Source organism: Amblyomma maculatum, unplaced genomic scaffold, assembly GCF_055883805.1.
Source record: "Amblyomma maculatum isolate TAMU_Amacu unplaced genomic scaffold, ASM5588380v1 scaffold_13, whole genome shotgun sequence".
In the NCBI taxonomy this organism is placed as follows: Eukaryota; Metazoa; Arthropoda; class Arachnida; order Ixodida; family Ixodidae; genus Amblyomma; species Amblyomma maculatum.
Genome location: NW_028146738.1, coordinates 23,935,117 through 23,960,481, shown reverse-complemented (window position 1 = coordinate 23,960,481; position 25,365 = coordinate 23,935,117). Strand labels below are relative to the sequence as shown.

The window sequence follows — 25,365 nt, the reverse complement described above, 5'->3', positions numbered from 1 at the left end:
TGCAGGACGGTTATCTAAAAAGCAGTCCTTTTTTTTTCTTAAACATATTGTCACGCGCCTTCGTAGAACGTCGACGGAAGATGAAAAAGAGCGGTCGGGTAGATCGGTGAACAAGAAGAAAGAGCAAGGGCAGAGAAACGTTTGTACGCTTCGCTGCAGTCCTCTTTGTACAGATCCCTGTAAATAAACCCCCCGTGCGTACAAAGTACGTAACATCGCGTACAAAGTACGTAACATCTTGGTGAGAGGTGCTTGGGTAGCGACCACGGAGCGTTTCATCTACCGAAGAAGCCGTAGACTTGCTGGCCTACCACCAATGCCATCAGACATGGCTGAAGACAGCAGTACCGAGCAGCCAGGACCATCCACGGCGAACAACTGGCCCCATTATCGAGAGCCGCATACTTTTTCCGGAAAACCTGAGGAGGACGTTGATGAGTGGTTGAAGCACTACGAAAGAGTGAGTAAATACAATCACTGGACCGCCGCTACTAAGCTGGCTAATGTGGTGTTCTTCCTTGCCGCCACTGCCTTCGACTGGTTCGATAATCACGAGGATTCATTAAGTACATGGGCTATCTTTACCAGCGAAATCAAGAAAAATTTTGGAGATGAACCTGCAAAGAAGAAGCGCGCTGAACAAACTTTGTTTCACCGGGCACAAGTACCCGGAGAAACTTGTACTGCATATATCGAAGCTATCTTAAAGCTATGCAGACTCGTCAACCCCACTATGCTTGAAGAAGACAAAGTCGGTCACCTCCCGAAAGGAATAGCGGGAGACGTTTATAATTTTCTTATTAGCAAAGAGAACCTGAGCACCACCGCTGATGTTATAAAGCATTGTAGAACATTTGAGGCTGTCAAGCTGCGACGAATTACACCTAAATTCGGAAGACTGGCCAATGTCACCTCTGTAGCCAGTGTTGAAGCCTGTCCTTCAGTTTCCATGGCTGATATGATACGAGAGATTGTACGCGAGGAATTGTCAAGATCTAGGGACGCCATCTGTAGTGAAGAATATGTGCGGCAGAGTTGTGCACCGCAGGCAAATGTTGCCGCCCTGTCCACTCCGTGGGTTCAACCTAGCGGCGCTTCGCATATGGATGATCAGCGCAGCTATACTCAACGTTATAACCACCAGCCGATGGAAAAGAGGTCTGCCTACTCTGAAAATGTGGTTCGTCAGCAGCGAGAGCCTCGCTACAACCAACGTCACGACTTTGTTAGTGAGGACTCTTATGCTGATCGCTGGCGCCCTCAACCTGTGTGCTACAGGTGTGGCATTGCGGGGCATATCGCTAGATACTGCCGCCGTCGTTTTCCAACTGTACAAGATTACCGACCCCACGCGAACATTCACGGACGGCTGCACACCGAACAACAACGATCCCCGACTATGCCTATTGGGGACTCACACCATTCGACACATTTGCGGAATTCATCTCCTGCATCTGATCGTAGTGTGACGCCGCCAGCCCAGCGCCCGCGCAGGTCACCTTCCCCTCGACGTCGTTCTACCCCTCCGCCTCCGGGAAACTAGGGGGCGCGGCCGATGGAGGTGAGGCCGCCGGCGAGTCGATGACGTCCATACCTCTGCCCGTGTTTATGTTAAAGAACAAATTGGAAATGTTTGTTGATGGTGTGAAAACAATGGCTCTTGTGGACACTGGTGCTACAGTATCTGTTATGAGTTTGAGTTTTAAGAACCGTTTAGGTAGAAAAGTAATGTTCAGTGGTGACCGTGCAGTGTTATTCCGTGGTGTCGGTGGTGAACCTTTAGTTCCTCTTGGTGTGTGTGCTTCGGATGTTGTTATTGGCGGCCTCAAGTTTAGAGTAGAATTTGCAGTACTGCCTCGGTCTACGCATGACGTGATTCTTGGGATTGATTTTCTGCAAGAGTGTGGTGCAACTTTAGACTGTGGTACGGGAGAGATTGCTTTGAATCCTTCACTACTTTCGGTTCTTGTGGATGACTCGACACCTGAATTTGGAGCATTTGCTGTGGAAGAAGACACAATTGTGCCAGCGTTATCTGCAGCATTCGTGCGGGTTTTCTCTATTCGGAACCAGTGCGAATCTTTTGAGGCTATAGTAGAACCTACGAGATTCACCTGCTCTAAGAAGAGTATCCTTGTGCCTCGTTGCGTCATTCCCGTGACTAAAGGCCGCACTCAGCTATGGACAGTGAACCACTCCGAAGAGCCAACTGTGTTGCCTCGGGGCCTGAAACTCGCCCGTTTCGAGGAAGGTATATCCGGTTCCGTCGCGGCGTTAAACAGCTCTGTCACTGAGCAGCAGGTGCGACCAGGCATGGAGACCCAAGTTACGGCTATGATTAGTAAGTCTCTTTCTACAACTGAGCGTCATATTCTAGTGGAACTACTACTGAAACACGTGACAGTGTTCGACTTTGCCAAGGATGACTCAATGCCACTGCCTACCAGTCGTATTCATCACACGATCAACACATGGTCCGCCCCTCCAATACGTCAGAAGCCCTATCGAGTCTCAGCAACTGAACGTAAGGTAATAGATGAGCAAGTTCAAGACATGCTAAAGCGCGGCATTATTCGAAAGTCCTGTAGTCCTTGGGCAGCTCCAGTTATCCTTGTTAAAAAGAAAGATGGCACATGGAGGTTTTGTGTTGACTACCGCCGTTTAAATTCAGTCACAAAGAAAGATGTCTACCCGCTTCCACGTATAGATGACGCAATTGACTGTCTGCACTCAGCTTCATACTTTTCCTCTATTGACTTGAGATCCGGTTACTGGCAAATCCCCATGCACATTGCAGACAAAGAAAAACGGCATTCGTAACACCAGACGGACTTTACGAATTTAACGTTATGCCTTTTGGATTATGTAATGCACCTGCCACATTCGAGCGGTTCATGGATACAATTCTACGTGGACTAAAGTGGCAAATTTGTTTATGTTATTTGGACGACGTAGTAATATTTGGCAAAACATTTAGTGAGCACAACAGCCGTCTGGATATCGTACTTAACTGCATGGAACGAGCTGGTCTTGTACTGAATGCAAAGAAATGTCATTTTGGCGATCGTGAAACAATTGTCCTCGGTCACTTAGTTGACAAAGAAGGTGTTCGACCAGATCCCAAGAAAATTGAAGCCGTCAAAAGTTTTACCGTGCCCAAATCAGTAAAAGAGCTGCAGAGTTTTTTGGGGCTATGCTCATACTTTCGACGCTTTATACTAAGGTTTGCAGACATCGCTTGCCCACTTACGAGTCTACTGCATAAAGATACACCATTCAATTGGACCAGCGAATGTGACTCAGCTTTCCGTCATCTGAAGTTTCTTTTGACCTCGGGCCCAATCCTCCGCCACTTCTGCCCATCAGCTCCAATTGAAGTACACACTGACGCAAGTGGTATCGGTATCGGCGCTGTACTTATACAACGTCATGGACGCGATCAGCACGTGATAGCGTATGCCAGCCGCTCGTTGAGTAAATGTGAAAGAAATTACACGGTTACGGAGCAAGAATGCCTAGCCGTTGTTTTCGCTCGAAATTGTCTGAGTCATTATCAGTCGTTTGAAGCGGCAAACGCGAAAGACAGTCAGCATCTGAGTGTTTACGGCCGCTTTTATGCACCACAGTAAAATTAAACTCTTGTAGGCGTAAAGCCCATCGAGCGAGCCGCCCACAGGGGTCACGAAGACTCACGAGCCAGCAAAGGGAATGGTGGTCGGTCACAATCGTGAAAGCATTCCCGTACAGATAGGAACGAAAGCGCTTTCGTTCCTATCTGTACGGGAATGCTTTCACGATTGTGACCGACCACCATTCCCTTTGCTGGCTCGTGAGTCTTCGTGACCCCTGTGGGCGGCTCGCTCGATGGGCTTTACGCCTACAAGAGTTTAATTTTACTGTGGTGCATAAAAGCGGCCGTAAACACTCAGATGCTGACTGTCTTTCGCGTTTGCCGCTTCAAACGACTGATAATGACTCAGACAATTTCGATGAATATTTGGCTCCAATTGCACAAACTTTCCCCGATCTCCGAGTTTTCCGAACCGAGCAACGCAAAGACAAAACATTAACTTCACTGTTTGATTCCGCCAACGATCCTATGAAGAACACATTTAGCATTCGCGAAGGAGTGCTTTACAAGAAAAATTTCGCCTCTGGGGGAGCACGTATGCTTCTTGTCGTTCCGGAAAGTCTACGTATCACAGTTCTAGTAATGACGCATGATGATGCCGCGTCTGGTCACCTGGGAGTGGCCCGAACACTCCACCGCACACAGCAGCGATTTTACTGGCCGAAGATGCGTTCAACGATCAAGCGATATGTAGCCAGCTGTGTGCAATGTCAGCGCTTTAAGCTGTCGACTTCAAGCCCACATGGAAAACTGCAGCCAGTCACACCTCCAACAGCCCCGTTTGAGCAAGTTGGCATTGACCTTCTTGGACCTTTTCCACGGTCCTCTAAAGGAAACCGATGGATTCTTGTGTGCGTTGATTATTTAACCCGCTACTGTGAGACAGCCGCGATACCATCCGCTACTGCGTCTGAAGTATCAAATTTCTTACTTCGACTCGTCATTCTTCGGCACGGCCCTCCTGCAGTCATCATTAGTGACCGTGGACGCCAATTCACAGCGGACATTGTCGAAGAACTTCTTCGCCTCAGCGCCTGCAGTTTTCGCCACTCCACGTCATATCATCCCCAAACGAACGGTGTGGTAGAACGAACTAATAGGACGCTTACCACCATGTTGGCTATGTACGTCGCTGCAGACCATAAGGACTGAGATGGCGTTCTACCGTTCATTACGCATGCATATAACACAGCGCAACATGAGACAACAGGCTACAGTCCCTTCTACCTTCTCTATGCTCGCACGCCTCGCTGTGCCCTCGACACCATACTGCCATTTTTCATTCATGACGAACCTTCTCTTGCTACCACACTCTGCAGAGCTGAAGAAGCCCGCCAGCTGGCCAGAGTTCGAATTTTATCTTCACAAGAACGTTCTAAGAACCGCTACGACGCCCGACACCAACAAGTTTCCTATGCTCCTGGTGACTATGTGTGGTTGTGGACACCTCTCCGTAAGCATGGTCTTTGTCAAAAACTGCTTTCACACTACACCGGACCGTTTGTTGTGTTAGAACGCATCAATGACCTGAATTACGTCATAGCACGCATAACGGCGAATGGTCGACGGTCATGGCAGTCGCAGGTGGTGCACGTAGCCCGCCTCAAGCGATTTCATTCCAGAGGATCTCTGTAACTCGCTCGACGGGCTTCGTCTGCGAGGAGGGAAATGTCACGTGTCTTCGTAGAACGTCGACGGAAGATGAAAAAGAGCGGTCGGGTAGATCGGTGAAGAAGAAGAAAGAGCAAGGGCAGAGGAACGTTTGTATGCTTCGCTGCAGTCCTCTTTGTACAGATCCCTGTAAATAAACCCCCCGTGCGTACAAAGTACGTAACATCGCGTACAAAGTATGTAACAATATCATTCCACTAAAATTATAAAACTCTGAAAGTATTATATCCCCATATATATGTGGAGTCTGCATGAACGCTCAATGTAATCTCGGTCACCGTGTGCCTGAGGCTTCGCATCCCCATCTGCATGCCTACGTTTCACATCTTTTTTTCTTAACGGTGCTAGCACGACAGAATCGCAACGCTCACACAAGCCTGGAAACAAAAAACCGATTACCAAGTTTGCCTGGACTCTAATGCACTATCCTCCTATAGTCCTGATTTGGCCCCATATGGTATTAACCTCTGAACTTCGTGGGTGCTAATTTGGGAACGAGACCATCATTCGTGTTGTTAAAGAAGGGCTGCACAAGAAGGGGAAATTATAGGGACACCTAAGCTCTGCCTTTTAGGGTATGACGCTATAGCATAGGCTGCCATCTGACACATAAAGCCCACCCTTTAACCAAGCCATATGAACCTGCCTCTGTGGCCTAGGGGTAAAGTGCCAGACTCGGCATCCAAGAGCACTGAAAGGTTGATTCTTATTCCACCTTCCAACCTCAAATGAGCAACTCCAGTTCCTCCCAAATTTCTGATATCACGTGGTCTCATTCAGTCGCACAAACCTTCAAAGAATCAGTGCTCGGCCGTGTCAGCTGCCAGCTATCTCCTGCCAGCGCCATGGCCGTGAAAGTTTGCTCACAGCGCCGATGCCAATACACGACGCCGACGCCGGAGTGCGGGCAAACTTTTCGGCGTAATATCTTTTGAGCTCAGTGTGTTAAAACTTTGGGAACACTCTAGTCCACCCTAACAGTATGAAACTAGAGCTCTACAAGATGCCAATGATCTCATGGGGTTCTCCTAGTGTATCCTATCACTGATAACGGCACGCTTCTTGCCATCACATTGTGCTTTTCAACCAAATCAATCGAAGTGAATCAGTGGCGTAGGGGCCATAGCTTGTTTGACTCACAACCGAAGGTCAAGAGGTTCGAATCCACTTATCTCCATCTTTTTTTAACTTAAGTGAAGTCAGTACACGTTACATCACGACTGCATGACAACCCTTTTCGACCAATTAGAATTTTCGAGTCACGCTGGCACTGCCTTTTTCGCCGAAACGCGCTATCGCATTAAAAACTGTCACAAAGAAGGTATGCAAGCACCTTATACACCGGTCACGCTAACCTGAAAAAACTGACCGGGACTACATCAGAAAATTTACGCTCGCGACAGATATGCAGCTGTAATAATTGCGAATATTATAAACTTTCAATACCATGCCTTTGAAAAAAGAAAGAGAGGGTATTATATTCAGGTCCATCCTTAGCAAATTCGGCAACCTAAAGGTTCTGTCGCACGCACCCGCATGTAGTCACGTGCACGCAGTGCACACTGGGCCTCGTTCTCAAGTAGCATGGTGAGCATGTTATTGCGCAAGTCACGCCCCTCCTGGTTGTTGGGTTCGATGGTCCAGCCCATGACCCGCCTTGCCAGGCCAAAGTACCATGCGGCAGATGACAGCTCCCCCGCTGTGTAGTACCAAATGCCTTGTTTGAACTTTTGCCTGCACATCTGCGAACAAGACAAAATGGTGGTGCAAGGAGTCCACCGAGTTACGAAGTTACATGATCAAAAGGCACCACCGTCTACGCAAGTTTTATAAATACAACTTTATTCACTACGGAAATGTCGTGTATACAGAGGAATACAGTGCACCAGAACCATGGACAAGAAACATGGATGCACACCAAACTTAGTTTGCCGTTTTCATCAGTCTTTCTTGTCCGTATTACTAATGTGCTGCATTCTTATGTATCCTAAACCACCAAGCCAGGCACCATGTATTATGCTTGTGTTTTAAACTTCCTGCTTGGTTCTAACAGTATTGATACAATGTGCCAGGATTCGTTTGGAAATTTTCATTGAAGGCTAGAATTTGAAGGATAACTGGGGACGACGGGCTAGGAATTTAACACCACACCTCTTCCCGCCCTCCCCCTCCCCACCCCAGGAGAAAAATGGAAGGCTATCCTGGTTTTCTTGTGGAAAATTACTGACCATGAGGAGGGTGGCAGTTCGACCCCATAGTTTTGCCACATCATCTTGGCAACAGGCAGAAAGCACAAGAGGAGGAATGAATGAAACGCAGAGGGCATGGGGCTACTCCTCACCAGGCAACGCACCTTCACTGGCTGCTCGTTGGGCTAGCATTATCTACCCTACCCTAGCGATAGCAGATAACATGCTTTCTTCATACTCACAAGGTAGCAAGTCATAAGCTACTTTCGCGAACATGATTAGAATACGACCAGGCAAACGTGAGGAGCTGGCCGCAACGACAATACCCACCTGGTAGACAGATCCAAAATTCAGTGAGCGAATGTCGGCACGGTTCAGGCCTTCCAGATAAAAGTCTTCATGCTCATAGTCTTGAAATGAAACGAGGTAGATGTCATACATTAGAGTTGCTTGAGGTGGGACCATAGGAGGACAGCCCAGTCCACCGAAACCATAGTCGGGGGCTATCACCACGTGGCACCGCTCGCCCTGACGCATTGACAGTACAGCAATGGCAAGCCCCCGTACTGTTAATGTTTTTACTCTGTGCGCGAGAGAAAAAGGGTGCAAGTGTTACATGATGCACAGCTCGTGCTATGCGCCTGTAAAAACTGATGCATTGATCACTGTTGCCGGTCGTCTACGGATCACAGCTCCAGAAGTCTCGTGATACCCCTTCCGATGACATAAGTTTCTTTGATCTTCCCGACACATATTTGGAGCAAGATACATCGTGGTTCCCATGAGCTGCATCTGGCTTTAGAGTAAATTCAAGTCTCTGTATTAGGTGGTTTGTGGCGGCTATTCCCTGTTACAATGTCTTCCCCAAACTCCAGACATGCACAACTAACATGTAGTCATCGTTTATATATATACTGCAGAAAGTTGAAGGGGAAGTGATGGGCTTGTTATGATACGATGAAAGGAACCAACAGTCTATGATTCCAAGGTACACGTAAATGATATATTTTTAATTTTTGTAGTTGAAATTGACTAGAATTCGTCATGTAATGATCACAGGAAGAAAGATTAAATATGGTGCATTGTTTTTACTTCCACTTGGTATTTATATTTAATAATAGTCCTCCCTAAAATCATAAGTCGTAAAATTCCGAGCAAGCACCCCCTCTAAATTCACTGCTAATTTCACATTTCCACGCCGTTCTGGGAAAGTGCCCCCCCCCCCTTAACGCACCGCACTTCTCCGCACCCTACCCTTAGCACGCACTTCACTCATCACTAAGGCGACACTGCCAACCCTGTCCAGTCCAAGAATCCGATCCAATCTCAGCTCTCAAAAACATCACAACAAAAATGTCACCAGCAATGCACTGACTGGCCGAGATGTGCACATGGCCAAAGGCTGATGGCTGGAGTCGGGTGACCCCTGCGAGAGAGACATCGAGAGAGATGCGAGCGGCCAAAGGAGCTTGCTCCGAAAGAAACAAGACAACGGGGAACTTATTTAAATAGCACGCCGAGAGGAAACGTCGGTGGGTTCCAAGTTTGGATCGGCTACAGTGCCTAGAATACATTGGCTGCGGCGTAGCTAAAAACACTCGGCGGCAACTCGCCGATGTCTCGGAGAACACTTCTAAGCTCGTTGCACGTGATCAGAGAAAAATGCATCTTTAAATCCATATGCACTGCACTCAATTTTTTTTCCTGGCAGGATACAAAATTGTTGTCGCCATTTTGAATTTTAGTGCCGTTCCAAGAAAGCACCCCCTCCCCTTTTCCTCTCATTTTTGGCTATTTTTGGCTCTTGAGAGGGGGGGGGGGGGGGCGCTTGCTCGGAATTTTATGGTATATATATAACCTTTAATTTAAAAAAGCCTGAATATCGAATGTAGTAAACAAAACTCAGCTGGCTCGAGATAACATCCCAGTTGCAGCCAAAACTGTATCATTTTCTTTAATCCTCCCCAGTGGTTGAGGCATACCCACTTATCCCTGGAATACGCCATTTGTCGCACCAAGTGATTTGGGGAAAAACGGTATGGTTTTACATAATTCAACCGAGTAGGACATGCTTTTGCTGTGCACAGGCAAAAGCTGATGGAGACAAAGACATGCAGTGCACAGCGCAAGAGTGTGTTGCAGCTTGTACATGCGGCGATCAGCTATGGTGATGGGAGTTTGTACCACTCCAGCTTTTTTTTTTTTTATTCGAGCTTCGCATGCGCAAACCCAAAACATTATTGGTGGCTTTTGGCCATGCTTAGTAGTGCTTTGGCACTAAAAGTTTTCGGGGTTTACCATGGTTAAACCAATGATACTGCAAGGAAACACCCTTTGAATTATACCACACAAGAACGTGTGGACAATAACATCATCTTAGCCTGCCATCAGCTGTTTCATGTGACCTCATGACGTAAGCTATCCACCAACCAATTAGGGCTCGTCTGTGTCCCCTGCCAAATACCAATGCCAGTCATGCTTGTGTTTTTTCTCTCAAAGTTAACACCGATGCCGATGCCAACGGGTTTCCGGGAGAATGGCGCCTAGAATGCTGTCATGTTAATATGAATCTATAAATAAAACCATGCAAGTGGGCTCCAAACATATAGCATATATAGCAGCACACTCACAGTGATCGGTGTGAAGAGTTCCTTTTGAATGTTGAATCAAAGGGCTCATCGGGCTTTTCATCTTCGTAAGCCCTGTATTGGATCTGAACGGCTGAATTTTCTGTTACTGTTGGTCCACTCCCTTGCCTTAATATCTGCAGCAACACGAAAGCATGGGGGACATTCACTTCAGACTGCCACAAATGTGAGAAAACAGAGAAACACAAATATGGGCGATAATCTGCTATTGTTTCAACCCTATCATCTTGGGTATCAAACAATTCAGTTTTTCAAAGTAGTAAGGCAAATTTTGCAGTGAAGTTATTTTGCTGAGTTATGTGACCGCGTAGCGTGATTTGGTGTGACATGTGCAATATTTCGCCTCATTTTGAACCGCACAATCACAGGTATCAAATGGATTGATGTTCTGAGCATAGAATGGAGAGTACTGCAATATATAAATTTTGCTGAATTGTGTGACATTGTTACTTGACGTGGTATCGCATGCGATTTAATGTGCTTTTTTCAAACTTGGCAGCATGAGTATGAAATGAATGGTCTTTTATAGCATAGTAAGACAAATATTGCAGTAAAACGATTTTGTTTTGATATACGTGATAATACGCCACGTTTCCAATGCTATCACAATGAGTACTGAAATGATCGACTGAGTACAGCAAGTTAATTATTACAGGCAAGCTATTTTGCTGAGTATGGCGATCTGATATAATTTGATGCAACATGCACAATAATATGCTTTTTACCCCAATTGCGCTTGGTGTCAAATGAATCGGCTTTGTTTGCATAAAAGACTATTCAGAGTAAAATAATTTTGCTGAATCATGTATGGTGCTACATGATATGGATAGACCTGCACAATAATATGAAACTTTTTCAACGCTATTGTGATGCGCATAAATTTAATCAGCTTTTTGAGCGTAATAAAGCAAATTGCAGTAAAAGGATTTTGCTAATTCCTCTCTACATAATTCTGAGTGACGTGAGATAAATATCTCTTTTGTAGGCTTGTCATAATGTTTAAAGGAAATAGACTTTTTCGACATAATAATGCTACCATTAGAAAGATTTTCACTGTCAACCCGTGGCTTAGAGCGAACGCATCTTAAGACACTGTTTTTGGGACTGTGATGATAGGTGTCAAATTAATCGGTCATTTCTTTCTAATAAATGAAGTCACTGGTTCTGCATCCTTTATAGCTTGTTCCTTATTCACATGATCGGACACTTAACCAACCTTATAAATAACTTCCTCCTAGTTTTGCTGCTACACAGGCAAGAAAACTTGGAAAACTTGATGAGAACTAGCCAAGTAAAGTTGAATAGCATGTTTGAAAGCTAATGTAAGAAAAAACAAAAGGATGGTTCAGCATTTTCAGGAGGCAAACCATTACTATGGACCAGCATGCATTGGAAGTAGGAAGGGTAAACATCTGTTTCGGGCAGATAGTGACTGCAGATTGAGAGAATGTTAATCAAATATTGCATGAAGAGAATAAGAATGAGGATGAAGTATTATGCCAGTACTGTGTTGCGATGATTGGCGGTTGCCAGTCGCCTTGAAGGTAAAAGTATGCAAGATATATAGCACTTAGAATCCTCAATGCTTATTGACTGAAGTACTGCTAACAATCACTTGTGGGACAGAAAAGGTTGGTTTTAAAAATAATTTTAACTGCGTTCAGGTAACGCAGCAAGCTATGGAAAGCAAAAAAAGACAGAAAAGAAAAAACAGGAAGAGACCAGAGTAGGGAGCAAAAACCGCTAGTTGATTTTGTCGTGCTCAAATAATAGATAAAGTGGACATAAGCTGGCTTGTTATGTGAATTCAAGATAATCGATGGTAGTAGGTGCAACGAAGAGGACTCTTAGAAAGCGTTAGTCTACCAAGGGACCTGTGACATTCAAGGGGGTTGTTTATATTAGGGAATTTGCGGGAATAAGGTTGACTCAGCTTGCACAAGATGAAGTTAATGTCAGTATTGTGGGTGAAATACTTGTCCAGCAGTGGGTGTAGGGGGATGATGATAAACAATGTGAGCTTAGCAGGGTGAAGCAATCTAGAAAGACACTGTGTCATTTGCCTGTCACTGTTATGAGTAGAATGGGCACTCGAAGTATATGAGGGGCGCGCGTGGTTTGGAAAAATTTGCAGCTTCAGACGGCTTGTTGTGAACATGGAATAGTTTGGCTGCCCCTTACTGTCCAACTATTTCGTTTGTTAATGCTCTGATACGTGTCGTCTCCCAGAGCAGACTGCACGTTCCACTCGATTTCTTTGGCCGTGCGCTTATCAGAAAACATATTACAGGACTGTGTGCCAGTGAAAAGTTCATGTTATTGTCCACAGATCAGCTGCTTTGAGTGCGACTAAGTGCAAACCTTTTACTGCACTCAACGTTGAATACTTATCCATCCCAAAGGAGCTTTAAAAATCGGTTGTGGTGTTGCATCTCATCATCATCATCAACCTGATTATAACCACTGCAGGGCGAAGGCCTCTCCCATATTTCTCAACTTAACCCGGTTCTGTGCTAGCTGCATCCACTTGACCCCTGCGAACTTCTTAATCTCATCCGCCCACCTAACTTTCTGCCGCCCCCTGCTACGCTTTCCTTCCCTTGGAATCCAGTTTGTTACCCTAAGCGACCATCGGTTATCCTCTCTTCGCACTACATGTCCTGCCCATGTCCATTTCTTCTTCTTAATTTCTACTAGAATGTCGGTAACTTGAGTTATTTCGTTGACCCACTCTGCACGCTTTCTATCTCTTAATGTTACCCCTACCATTTTTCGTTCCATAGCCCTCTGGGTTGTCCTCAACTTAAGTAGAACTCTCTTGGTTAGCCTCCACGTTTCAGCCCCATAGGTGAGTACAGGCAAGATGCAACTGTTGTATACTTTCCTCTCGAGCGATACCGGTAAGCTGCTAGTCATAATCTGCGAGTGCTTGCCAAATGCGCTCCATCCCAATCTTATTCTTCTTGTTATTTCCTTTTCATGGTCCGGATCTGCGGTTACTACCTGTCCTAAGTAGACATATTCGCTTACTACTTCCAGTGCTTCGCTACCTAATGTAAAGTGCTGTTCCTTCCCGAGGCTGTTGAACATTACCTTAATCTTCTGCATATTGTTTTTCAAGCCTACCTTTCTACTTTTCCTGTCTAGGTCATCAATCATTATTTGCAGTTCATCCCCCGAGTTGCTTAGCAAGGCAATGTCATCAGCAAATCGCAGATTACTGAGGTATTCTCCATCTACCCTTATCCCTAACTGCTCCCATTCCAAGTCTCTGAATACTTCCTCTAAACAAGCTGTGAATAGTACTGGGGAGATTGTGTCTCCTTGCCTAACACCTTTCATTATGGGAATGTTGTTACTTTCTTTATGCAGAACTATGGTTGCTGTGCAGCCACTATATATATCTTCCAGCACTTTCACGTACGGTGTTGCATCTACACATGCCAAATTCACACTAGAAAATTGTCGCTGTTATGTGCATGCAAAATGCGTTTGATGGTGCAGGTTGGTGGAAGGGAAGATAGCACCCTTACCGAAAATGGACACCTTGTATGATAGAAAGGACGAAAAGCTCACGGAACAGCAACAACTATTTAACAACCTAAGTCATACGAATACTTTCGACCCTCATTTATCTCGATCTACACTGATGTTTTCACGGATTTAAGCATGCGGTGCAGCACTGGTGTGTTGAAAGACCACAGAGTTTATTTTGTGTGTGTTAGCTGGCACCAAGCGTGATTTTGAGATCATGAAAGAACCTTTATAACAAGCATAATGTTCTAACAAGGTTCCATCAAATATCCTTGTGCTAATATTTGAGATTTTATTGCATTCCTGCACTTTTATTTTAGAGCTCAGTAGTAACCAGGGTGTTGACATCCGCTCTTGAGCGTGCTTGAGAACTCAGAAGCACTTAAGGAAACCAAGCAGGCTCAGGCTCGATTGCACTTGAAAGTTGCTGTGTGACAACTTAGATCTGCATTGAGTTGAATGCAGATCTATTTCAATCAGGATCGAAAGTGTCCGTGTCACAGAGGTATTACACATGATTTAGCGACAGCTATGGGGCTATCTTTGCCACAATATAATTGGGAGAGATTTCATAGCAAGGAGTATAATTCAAGAGGACTGTTTTTGGCATCCACAGTAACTCTTGTTCTCATGTTCACAACTCTCGAGATGGATACCATAGAAACCGAAAACTACTTCTACACCGACATGAAACCCCAGAAACATGTGCTTCACAGCCTAAGCTATGAAACTATCGATGTTGCCTTCAGTGTCCAAACGTATATAGTCAGTTTCCCCACTTGACATGAGCGTGATTAGAATGCTCGATCACTGAGCTGGCAGCCGCTTTTTGACGGGGGCCAAAAGCAAGGTACCAGTGTACTCTAATGTAAATGCGCATTTACACCAGGTGGTCCAATTTATGTGTAGCCTCTACAACTGCGGCCTTCATCATCTGCACCAGTTTGCGACATTAACATCCTAGAGACCAAACTCCAAGCTGACCTAACCACCTTTGCGAAAGTGTGCTTACATTATGCTAGCTGCTGCACATTGCGCGAGAACTAGTGGTGAGTCAGCAAAAGTGAGCAGCTGCATAAAAAATTGTTTCACACCATAGCCAAATCATTACAAAAGTGGCGGACCATAAACCGTGTTATTGCAAGTCACGTCACAATGGCTGCTAATACAGCGATTACGTTTCATTCTAATGACGGCTCTATATACTGAGAAAGTACATTCATTTCATACCAATCATCATAAGTTTTGCTGGGGTGCACTATTAAAATTTTTCTGCATGCATGTCACTGACAGCGTATGATGAGCTAGCGAAAGCATTTGACAGTGACGGCAGTCTTCTTCTGCATCATAAGCCAATTCATTTGATACACATCGCAAGGGTTCCGGAAGTATTTTTCCCAATTGTCACAATAAGTCACTTAACATCGTCACAAGTCTCAGCAAAATCGTTCTACTACAATGATGCTTTATTATGTTAAAAAAACTTAATTTCAAACCAATAATAAAAGGGTTGAACAAGCAGCGTAATATCGGCCTAGTCAAAACCAATCATGCAACACTGTCACACGACTCAGCAAAATAATTTTACTGCAAAATTTGCCTTTGCTCAAAAAGCTGAATTATTTGATACCCATGATGATAGGGTCGAGAAAAGGCAAATTATTGCGCATGTCACGAGAAATCATGGTACATGTCACGTAACTCAGCAAAATAATTGTACTGCTATATTAGTCTTGTTATGCTCATTTCATACCCATTATGATAGGGTCCAGAATGTGGCAAATTATTATGTATGTCATCCTAAATTCTGGTGCAGTCATGTGACTCAAAAAACACCATTATTGTAATATTTGGCTTACTAGCTCAAAAAGCTGAATCATTTGATACCCAAGATGATAGGGTTGAAAACAAATTCAAATTATTGTGCATGTCTCAAGAAATCATGTTACATGGTAATGTAACTCGGCAAAATTGGTTTACTGGAATTTGCCTGATTACGTTCAAAAAGCCCATTCATTTGATACCCATGATAACAGGATTTAAAACGTGGTAAATATGCATGTCACATCAAATCACTTTACACTGTCACGTGGCTCATCAAAATTGTAGTACTGCAACCTTTGCCTTACTAAGCTCAAACAGCTCAATCATTTGGTACCCCAGATGATAGGGTTGAAAAAAATAGCAAATTATCGTGCATGTCACAAGAAATCATGTAACTCTATCACATGACTCGGGGCAATTGTGTTAATGCAATATTCGCTTTGTTACATGCAAAAAGTCGATTCATTTGATATACATGATTCTAGGGTAGAAAAGGTGGCAAATTATTCTCACATTCACATCAAGTCATGTAACATTGTCAAGTAACTCATCAAGCCAAACATGTGATACTTATGATAATGTGAGGGAGTGGCTTGCATTGCGATGTGGTTGGAGCATCTCATTCCAAGTCATGTAACAGGATGAGGACCGTAAATGCCACAGGGCTCATGACTGTTTTCTCAAGATTAGGAAAGTCATGTAAATATTACATGAGACCTGACCATTGGTTTCCATGAACTGATGGACTGCACCCAGATTAAAATCAGTGGTGTCGGGATTAAATATTTTGCCGCTGGGGTTTCTGTGAAGCCTGGACTAATTTCTATGACGCCAAGATTAAATAGTCTGGCATTTGGATTAAATTGAAAGGGATTTAATAGTTCAACGAAGATGAAAGTGGGGGTAGCGCGTGCCCTCATGCCTGAGCGTCGAACGCAGGATGAAAAATGCGAATACAGACTTCACTGTCCCAGTGATTCTTAACTTCGTATGCAGCAAGTTGTGCACACGTGCACATACACTCGAATTTTCCCGCTACAGGAAGAAGGCAGAACCACCGCGGGTTGCCTGCAGAGTTCTCCTAATTCATGTCGCGGCGCGAGAAATCGGTAAGCGATCCAATTTCTCAAACAGGTCGCTAACGAGTCGTTCGTGTCTAGACCTCCGTGAAAAATCGCCCCCTCCATGACATATCAAGCCGCCAGTGCAGCTTTAGATATAATGGTCATTTGTAGTCTTAGTAGCAACTACAAGTTATTATTGGTCATTTGTAATCAATTGCAGTTGTTACGTTAGACTTATTGGTCATTATAATCATTATGTTAGAACTTTAGTGATTACTACTTATTATTAGGCATTTTAGTCATTTGTAATCGATCTTAGTTGCTAGTGTTTGTTAAATATTGGCCATTTGTAGTCATTACTACTCATTACTAAGCAGTTTATTCATTTCTAATCAATTTCATCTTTACAAGTCATTGCTAGATGTATTAGTAAATTTTACTCATTACAAGTAATTAGTAGTCATTTTAGTAATTACTACTCAATACTAAGCATTGTAGTCATTTCCCATTAATTGCAGCTTTTATGTTAGACATTTTGGCTATTTGTAGTCATTAGAGTAATTACTACTCATTATTAAAGGGGTCGTGAAAAGAAAATGTAGCTGCCCGGTTGCAATTTTCGTTGCTTCAGTACGCTTTAGGCATGTCGATTCCTAAAAATTCCGGCACAATTTTGAGTCTACATTTAATAACGAGCATTTGAAATCGTTGCCTTTTTGCATTCCCAGAAAGACCATGCGACCCTATAGGCCAGGTTGAGAGTTATTGCTTACGTCATCTTCTCAATGACGTCATGCATTCAGAAACGTATACGTAACACAGTTTTAAACTTCATTAGACCTAAAATAATAGGTTTATGTTAAACTTAGCCAGTAATAAACAATTGCACGTTATTCGCTCGCGCAAATGCTTTCCGTGCATTTATAGCACGTGACCGCGATCCAGTCTACTCCATCAGCTGTTCAAGCGGTAATGGCTGCGTCCAGAACCCGCACTCTTTCATGTTTGTTCGTTCCCTTTATGCTTCCTACAACTTCTACCGTACTGTCTTCGCCTATTTTTCCTAACCACGTTAGGTTCTGGGTTTCAGCGTGTTGTACGGGTTTGAGTGGTCACTATGCCAACCGTGTGAGTTGCGAGATTGCAGCATGACTTTTCCAAGTGGAAGTAGTGTTCCCTTTCACAAGTTTTGGCACACAGATTGGGTACATGTGTTCGCACTACCTTCTACTGGAAGTCTGAAATGAACCTCGGCGTCATTCGAAGCCTCGGTATGGAAACGAAGAAAGCTGACCTCAAGCAAGAGGTCGTACCGACGCAAAACCGCTGGCCCAGTGCATTGGAAGCATTGGAAGTGTAAGCGGTTTGAGGTAAGTTCGCGTGCCAAAATGATAAAAAGTAGTAAAAGTAGTTGCGATTTGTAGCCTTACAGATATGCCTATTTGAGAACTACTCGACTCGCAGAAGCCACCAGTTCTATTTGATTTTTGCATGCCACACTACCCTTATAGCAGTAATATGCTAGTTTTGGTTGTTTTTTTAACGATATTTATTGCCTCAGGGCATCAGTAGGGTATGAGATGAAGAATGAGGAACTGATATACTCATTTTTTTTCCCCATGTCGTGAGCATACATTGTGTCCAAATAATTAGGCCTTAGACTTTACCATGGCCTATTCTGTGGTGCTTCCAATGTTCAGGATGTTGAAGAGGAAGCAGGAATTGATTAGTTTCCTATTTTCAAGTGGGTTTAATCGAATGCTTACTGAGACAGCATCAGTGTAGCATTCTTGGAGCTTTGCAAATCTGTGGTTACATTGTTTACTAGCAAAACATGCATAGTATACAGATATGTGCACTAGGACACATAAGATGCAGTGCCAATGTGGGCTTCTCTTACGTCTACAGCTGCCCTTTAATCCTGTTACATTCTAGCCTGCAGACAATTCAGCGGCAAACGATTTCACAACTTCACCATCCCAACTTTATGTTTTCAGACTTAAACCCAGCACCGAGGAAGTCTTTCCTCAGGACAAGAGGAAGTTCATTGTATTACCGGCGTTTTGGTGGCGTATTCAATCAGCAGGCCAACAACTCAGTCATGCAGGTTCTAGTGCAGATGTTTCCATGCAAACTGTGGATGTGTACGATCATGAACGAAGGAGGCTTTACTATACATACCTTTTCAGCACGCTGTTTTATGACTGGTTAATGTCTAGTACATTTCAAAGGATAAGGCTCATATTATTGCATGCATGTCTGCTTAATTGCAGATTGTTGGCTTGCTTCTGAATGAAACTGCAAAATGCTGCAAACAGTGGCCACCTTTCAAAGCAGCTTTTGCAGCAAACCTTCCGATTTTTCTATTCCCCATGCACCACTCTTTTCCAAGGCCATGTAAAGGTGAACATGGCAACTAGAAAATCTAGGTTTGTCAGTGCCACAAGGACCACCACTCTAGTACATTTGGGCATTCTCTGTTACCAAATGAGTGTTAAAGAGAGACATGTTGCTTTCAAGATATTTTATTGGTTGGCCACGGGTTCATCAGTACATTAAAATTTTTTAGGCTAGAAGGCAGTTGACCTGGAGCAAGACATCTTTTATTCATGCTTCTTCGCTGTCTTCCTCACTCCTAGATATACAAACAGGTATATACAGCTTCACATTCATGATGCATTGAGGTCAGTGCTCAAAAAAAAAAAAAAAAAGGGTTATAGGTTAGGATTGAGTACACAAAATTCATTCTAAGTGAGCCTATGTCTTGTAGATTTAAAGGGAAGGCAAGTATAGCAGGAGATGGCAGAAACTCAGGTAGGCAGGTGAGATTAGGAAGTTTGTGGGGATCCGATCGATGCAGCTGATAAAGGATCGGGTTATTTGGATGGATATGGGAGAGGCATCTATACAAACAGGTATATACAGCTGCGCAATTATGATATATTTGTGGTTAGTGCTAAAAAAATTCCACCCGTCAAAGGTATAGGTGGGGATTGAGTACACAAAATTCATTCTAAGTGAGCCTATATATGTCTTGTAGATTCCAAGGGAAGGCAAGTGTAGCAGGGGGCGACAGAAATTCAGGCAGACAGATGAAATTAGGAAGTTTGCGGGAATCATGCACCTGGCACAGGATCGGGTTATTCGGATGGATATGTGAGAAGCATTTGCCCAGCAGTGGCTGTAGTCAGGTTAGTGATATCAACAAGACTAACAACTGGATGAGTTGGTACTGATTCATCTTAAAACCAGCCAGAAGGCAAAACACACGAGAAGAGAGAAGCACAAGACAAAGCTTGACTAACAACTGAAATGTTATTGAAGGAAAGAGGCAAAAGAAGATTCGCACAGAAATGCACGTGCACGAAAAATCCCAAAGCAGTGAAAGCGTGAAAAGCAGAAAGGGTGGAAAACAACCAAAAGTCATTGTGCTACTGAATCATCTAAGAAAGCAAATTCCTTATGGTCAAGGACCACCCGTTACAAAAGGGAAGCCACAGATCCAAATCCAAAGGCACACTATATTGCAAAGGCAAAGGGCGTGCGTGTGGCTAAGCAGTTGGTCAACAGTGTTTCGGAGCCTTTTTTACATGTGTATCTCTGTGCAAGTCTTCTTTTGCCTCTATCCTTTAGTAAAATTTCAGTTGTTAGTCCAGCTACCTTGCAGTTCTCTCTTCTCATGTCTTCTGGCTTGTTTCACAATGAATAAGGTGATGACTCTACAAACCTTGTGCCAACTGGAAACCAGTGCAACTGTCAGATAGAAACCTTTCCCTTAATTGGCTTGCAGCACAAACAGGGAGGACTTTACTGTGATGTCTGCCACGCCCCCAAAGCCAGTGCGCAAGCTGGCTGTAACTGATGTAGTGGTGCCTCCTGTTGACAAGAGAAAAAGCAATATTAGCAAAAGCAATTTATTCTCCCTGGAAGTATGGCAAACTTCGAATTCTGCTGCAGGTGATTGAGAGAGAGAGACCCATTAAATATTAGAACTGTAGTGCAATCTCAATTTGCTAATGCAGCAAAATAATGCCTAAAGGCAATGCAGCTTTTGACTGACACTACCTGGTAGTTGTCTTACACCCTGTATACTAGTGTTGTTGCCGATGTCAATGTGCACGCTGATATCCGCATAGCACGAAGATGTTAAGCATGCGACTTATGTGTTAAGCAACTGTGTGCATGGAGTCGTTCTATTTGAAGGAGCCATAAATGACAAGTCCACTTCTGTCAACGGCTCTAAATTGTTTCCCCGTAACACGCCACACTGACTTGATAAGACAGCATAACCAGCACATAAAGAGCCAGCAGTTAAACTTGGTTTTATGGTGCCACGCAAAACTACTCTATGACAATCTTTTTGTCAACTTAATTTGCTAACTGTAAAATGTCCAACACTTACTCAAGCTGTGGAAGTTTCGATGTACTGACCTTTGAATTTTTTATTTATTTTTTTTTTTTTTTTAGTTTCCACATTTCAGCACATATAAGATGTCAGTGTCAAAGCATTTTGGAGAGGTTTACTGTGTGGAGGCATTGATGGTATCACTGAAGTTAGACAATTTTTTAAGTTATATTTGCATACTATACAACACTCTCACCTAATGCAAGTGGGTAAAAACAACAACAAAAAAAAAACAAAAAAACTAGCAAATAAAGGAGTGCTGGTATGATGATTGTTCTGGCAGCGAGTGGGTCAGTGATCGTCTGCAGAAGCCAGTCCTGCTCTGTGTTTTTAGTGCATTTTCCCACGGCTTCTGCAGGGGACAGACTACTTTGGTACATGCAATTTCACTTAGCACAGACTCCTCCGAAATGAGACTGTTTTTGTACTTATTGACTGTATTTCTTGTGGCCTTCCTCATGTATTCCTGTTTTGAAGTGCTGCATTTGTTGAAGGTCGTACCTGGGTAATAAAACAAGAAAATGTGTCTGGACAGCGCTTTTTTTCTGTTTGCGATTACTTCACATCAATGTGCATGCCCTTTCTATTTAGCAAGTTCACACTATCGGATGATGCGTGTTTTCTCGTTTACTCGTGCATGGAATTAAGCAAACCACTAATCTGCATGGTAAAACGTCGTGCTCTTGCGCACCTTTTACGAAAACAAGAAAAATATGAAAACCAGCGATGTTGTGTTCGCGCTAACGTGGCGCAATGTTGACTCGACACTGAAAACACAGCGCGAAAACATAAGCATTTTATTTTTATTTTCGCATATTCCTAAGAGACAGAGAGGATGATCGCAAGTAGGTAACGTTAAAGGGGAAGCTTTCTTTTATTAGCACTGCCTTCCGCAATAGATTTCATTGCAGCGTTTCTTGCTCGAGAAAAAGAAAAACAGGCGGTCGCTTGTTCAAGCTGACACCTTTTGCTCAAGGTTCTTACCTTGTGTTCTCGACGAGCAGTCCATATCAAGAAGCATTTGGAGTGAATGCGAATGATCTGTAATGCAAGAGCAGTCGGCATCGGCACGCACCGCCCGCAGCTGCACCTGTTCGAAAGCTTCGGTTAGCGATTGCGCACTCTCGCAACGGTCGAACATAGGCTAGGCTGCAAGACTCGGACATAACATACCAATGCGTAAGTACTTCCGAGACGGCTGGGATCGGGAGGCTGGAGGTCGGGGTTTCTGCAAGCCGGAGTTGCGCTGCGGTTACCGCGGCCTCTCGACACAAGTGTTACTGTAACGGTAGCAGGCTCCATCTTCGCCGACCTCGCACCCGAAAGGTTGCGTCGGCGTAAGGCTCAAAAGCCCAAGATCTAAACATGCGACGCTGGAACCTGAGACGTCGGCCATATTAAAAAACACTGTGTGAGAATAGAGCAGGGCCCAATTATAACCTCTATAAATGCACCGAACCTATAAATGCACCGAGCTCGGTCAACTTCAGTTCAGCAGGCTCCGGCAACGGGAGCTTCTCATTGGCGTAGCGCTATGACGTATTTGTTGAGTTGAGGAAGAAGCGCGCTAGGAAAATGAAATTGTTTTTGTCGCTATTAAATCAACGCGGGCGATAAAACGAATCGCGGTATATTATATGATGAAGGATAAGGATTCCATTCACACAAGCCGTGCAAAATTTCCAGAATTTGGTTCTTAGTAGTTATTAAAATTCATTTGTAGTCATTTTCTAATTACTACTCATTACCACGGTGTAAGAATAATTCTTACACCGTGCTCATTACTAAGCATTTTTAATCATTTTAATCAACTGCACTGTTACATTTCGTCATTAGACAAGGTCCATTACAAGTCATTAGTCACAGCCTTTACAAATCTGTTACAAAATTCTATTAATCACTACCAATCATTTTCCTTTATTAATCTGCCTTCATACGGCGAACATTTCCTGCTGACGCGTCTGGCGGTCACTTCTGCCGACGCACCATTAGTGTAGAAAGGCATGCCTTAATACATGCAGCGGTTGCCGTTTTCCGATGGTGACGAAGTGCCCGGCGTCCGTGCGCGATGACACCGCACCTTCAAGAACCCAGCTGGTTGAAATTTCTTGAGCCCTCCACTATGGTGCCTCTGACAACTAGAGTCCCTTTGGGACACTAAATCTTACAAGCCAAACCAAATGTAGTGGTAACAGCGGCATCCGCGGTTTGAAGCCCCTTGTATGAGCAGCCGAACGCCGAGATCCTAGTTCGCTTAACGGGAATCACTCCTGAAACTGGTAGATGCTCCATAAGCACAGGACGCCATTTATATTTTACAATATATGCTATATGCGGAGTCTCATCCGGCGCAAATAAACCACAACTAGGAAGGCTTCACAGCCGCACAACAAAAGCGTTTCACTGATGAAACAAATAAATGGCGCTCGCGTTTGGTGATTGCGGAAAGGCGCACGAAGATGGTGTTGCGATCTGCTTAGGTTCTTATCGACTCAAGCAGACATGTGTCATCTAAATCTCACGCATTAATGCGATGTTTGCCATCACTATAGGGGTCTTTTAACACGCAGTTGATCCTCCATGGAAAAGCGGGGGACTGCCAGCGGGATGGAACTATGCCCTGCATACTGAGTAGGCATCGGTATCGAACCTGTATGGAACTTTTCACACAACGTTTCGTCCAGATACTACAACACTCAAGTATGAGCGAAACTGTACTGTCTGGCTCGTTAGGTCGTCAGTTAAATGGTGTGAACAGATTTCAAAATTCCAGAACAGGAGTTACGGCTCCTGTTACAGTCCTATGGGACTTCGGAGCCTCGGTGTACGACAGCAGAAAAAAAAATTAGAGCGAGAACCTACCCTTCCTCTCCTATTATTTGCCCATTGGCTTCTCATTTGCCTTTTATCGGCGTTCGTTGCAGTGCTACATATAATTATAATTGGTTTACAGGAAAGGCGCAGTATCTGTCACACTTTTTCCAGCAAGTGAGAGTTTGGACGGTACACCATAGTTTCTGTCGCGTGGCGTTCCTTGGCGCGCGTTCAAGTGTGGGATTGGAGATGGCAGGAACGTTAGACAAGGAAACATAACGCGCACAACCCTTGCGCCCGGCATTTCCTTCTGTGAGCCTAGAAAGGCGTTCACCTAAAAAGTGTCGCCTCACTCGTCAATCGCGCAAGAAGCTCCCAATTCAGCCACTAAGCTACGTCATTGGTGGGCAGGCAGCTTGAGGTCCCTCAAGCAGCGCATTAGGAAGAAATAGTTGCACAAAGAGCGTTTGGTTTCCTCGTTTAGGCTGCTCTTACACGGCATACAAAAACGAATCAATGCTCCACATGATCCATCATCTGAGGCCAGATTACGCCAGCACTGCAACGCTAGGAACGAGGCCTACGCTATAGAAAAATTGGCCCATCGGTATGATCAAAAGTGTGGCTCTCACCGTTTTTTTTACTCCACCATCTCCTGTTAGATCTTCCATCACCTCTGTCATTTTCTTCAGCTTAAAGGTGCTGAGCTTATACACACAGAGATCAAGAAAAAGTTCGGATAGAGTGTTCGGACGAGAATGCCAAAACCTGTCCAGCAACCCTAATCTGCTGTCCAGTAACGAAATGCCGCTGTCGCTGGTGATAACTCAAACGGATTATACCATTTTTAATGCATTTCGCGCGGGCATGACCTGTCGGCGCTGTAAAAGAGAAACTAGTTGGTATATCTGAAAAAGAATGGTACCACCGAATAGAGCGTCAAGCAAATATGTGAAGAGGACAAAATGGTTGATGTGGGTTAATTATAGTTAAATATTTATATCAAATTAAGCCAATCAGACGTCGAAATAGCCAAAATGGTAATGTCGACGCCCAACGGGCGCAACGTGTGCTCGACTTCTGGTGGCGTAGGCCTAACTTCCAGTGGCGGGAAATTTGCAATGTTTGAACGTGAACGAGCGGGATAAAATATGAATAACTGGTTCACTGGAAAGGAAAGGCGCGGTATCTGTCACACTTGTTCTGTAGACACCTGAACCGCGCCGTAAGGGAAGGGAGGAGGGTGGTAGTGAGAGTGGAAAGAGAGAGGGGTCCCGTAGTGGAGGGCTCCGGAGGTGGTAGGAACATTTACTGCCAATATTACAGAGGGTGGGGGCGTTGCCCCCTACAGTACCACCGAATAGAGCGTCAAGCAAATATGTGGAGAGGACAAAATGGTTGATGTGGGTTAATTATAGTTAAATATTTATATCCAATTAAGCCAATCAGACGTCGAAATAGCCAAAATGGTAATGTCGACGCCCAACGGGCGCAACGTGTGCTCGACTTCTGGTGACGTAGGCCTAACTTCCAGTGGCGGGAAATTTGCAATGTTTGAACGTGAACGAGCGGGATAAAATATGAA

General features: G+C 44.3%; 1 protein-coding gene across 2 annotated transcripts in view; it reads right to left on the bottom strand.

Annotated features, from left to right (window-relative positions):
- The window catches only part of LOC146172377 (inactive peptidyl-prolyl cis-trans isomerase FKBP6-like), a 35,940-nt gene extending 11,345 nt beyond the window's left edge, over positions 1-24,595 (bottom strand). The window contains exons 1-4 of one of the 2 annotated variants that reach the window (XM_084585915.1): positions 24,413-24,595; positions 10,122-10,255; positions 7,822-8,074; positions 6,835-7,044 (exon numbers count right to left, since the gene is read on the bottom strand). In XM_084585915.1, the coding sequence (XP_084442041.1) occupies positions 6,835-7,044; positions 7,822-8,074; positions 10,122-10,255; positions 24,413-24,463 (648 nt within the window). In that variant the 5' untranslated portion in view covers positions 24,464-24,595. Of the gene's footprint in view, positions 1-6,834; positions 7,045-7,821; positions 8,075-10,121; positions 10,256-22,139; positions 22,406-24,412 lie in introns of those variants that run through there. The other variant, XM_084585914.1, reaches the window with a different exon arrangement.
- Positions 24,596-25,365: the final 770 nt, after the last annotated feature.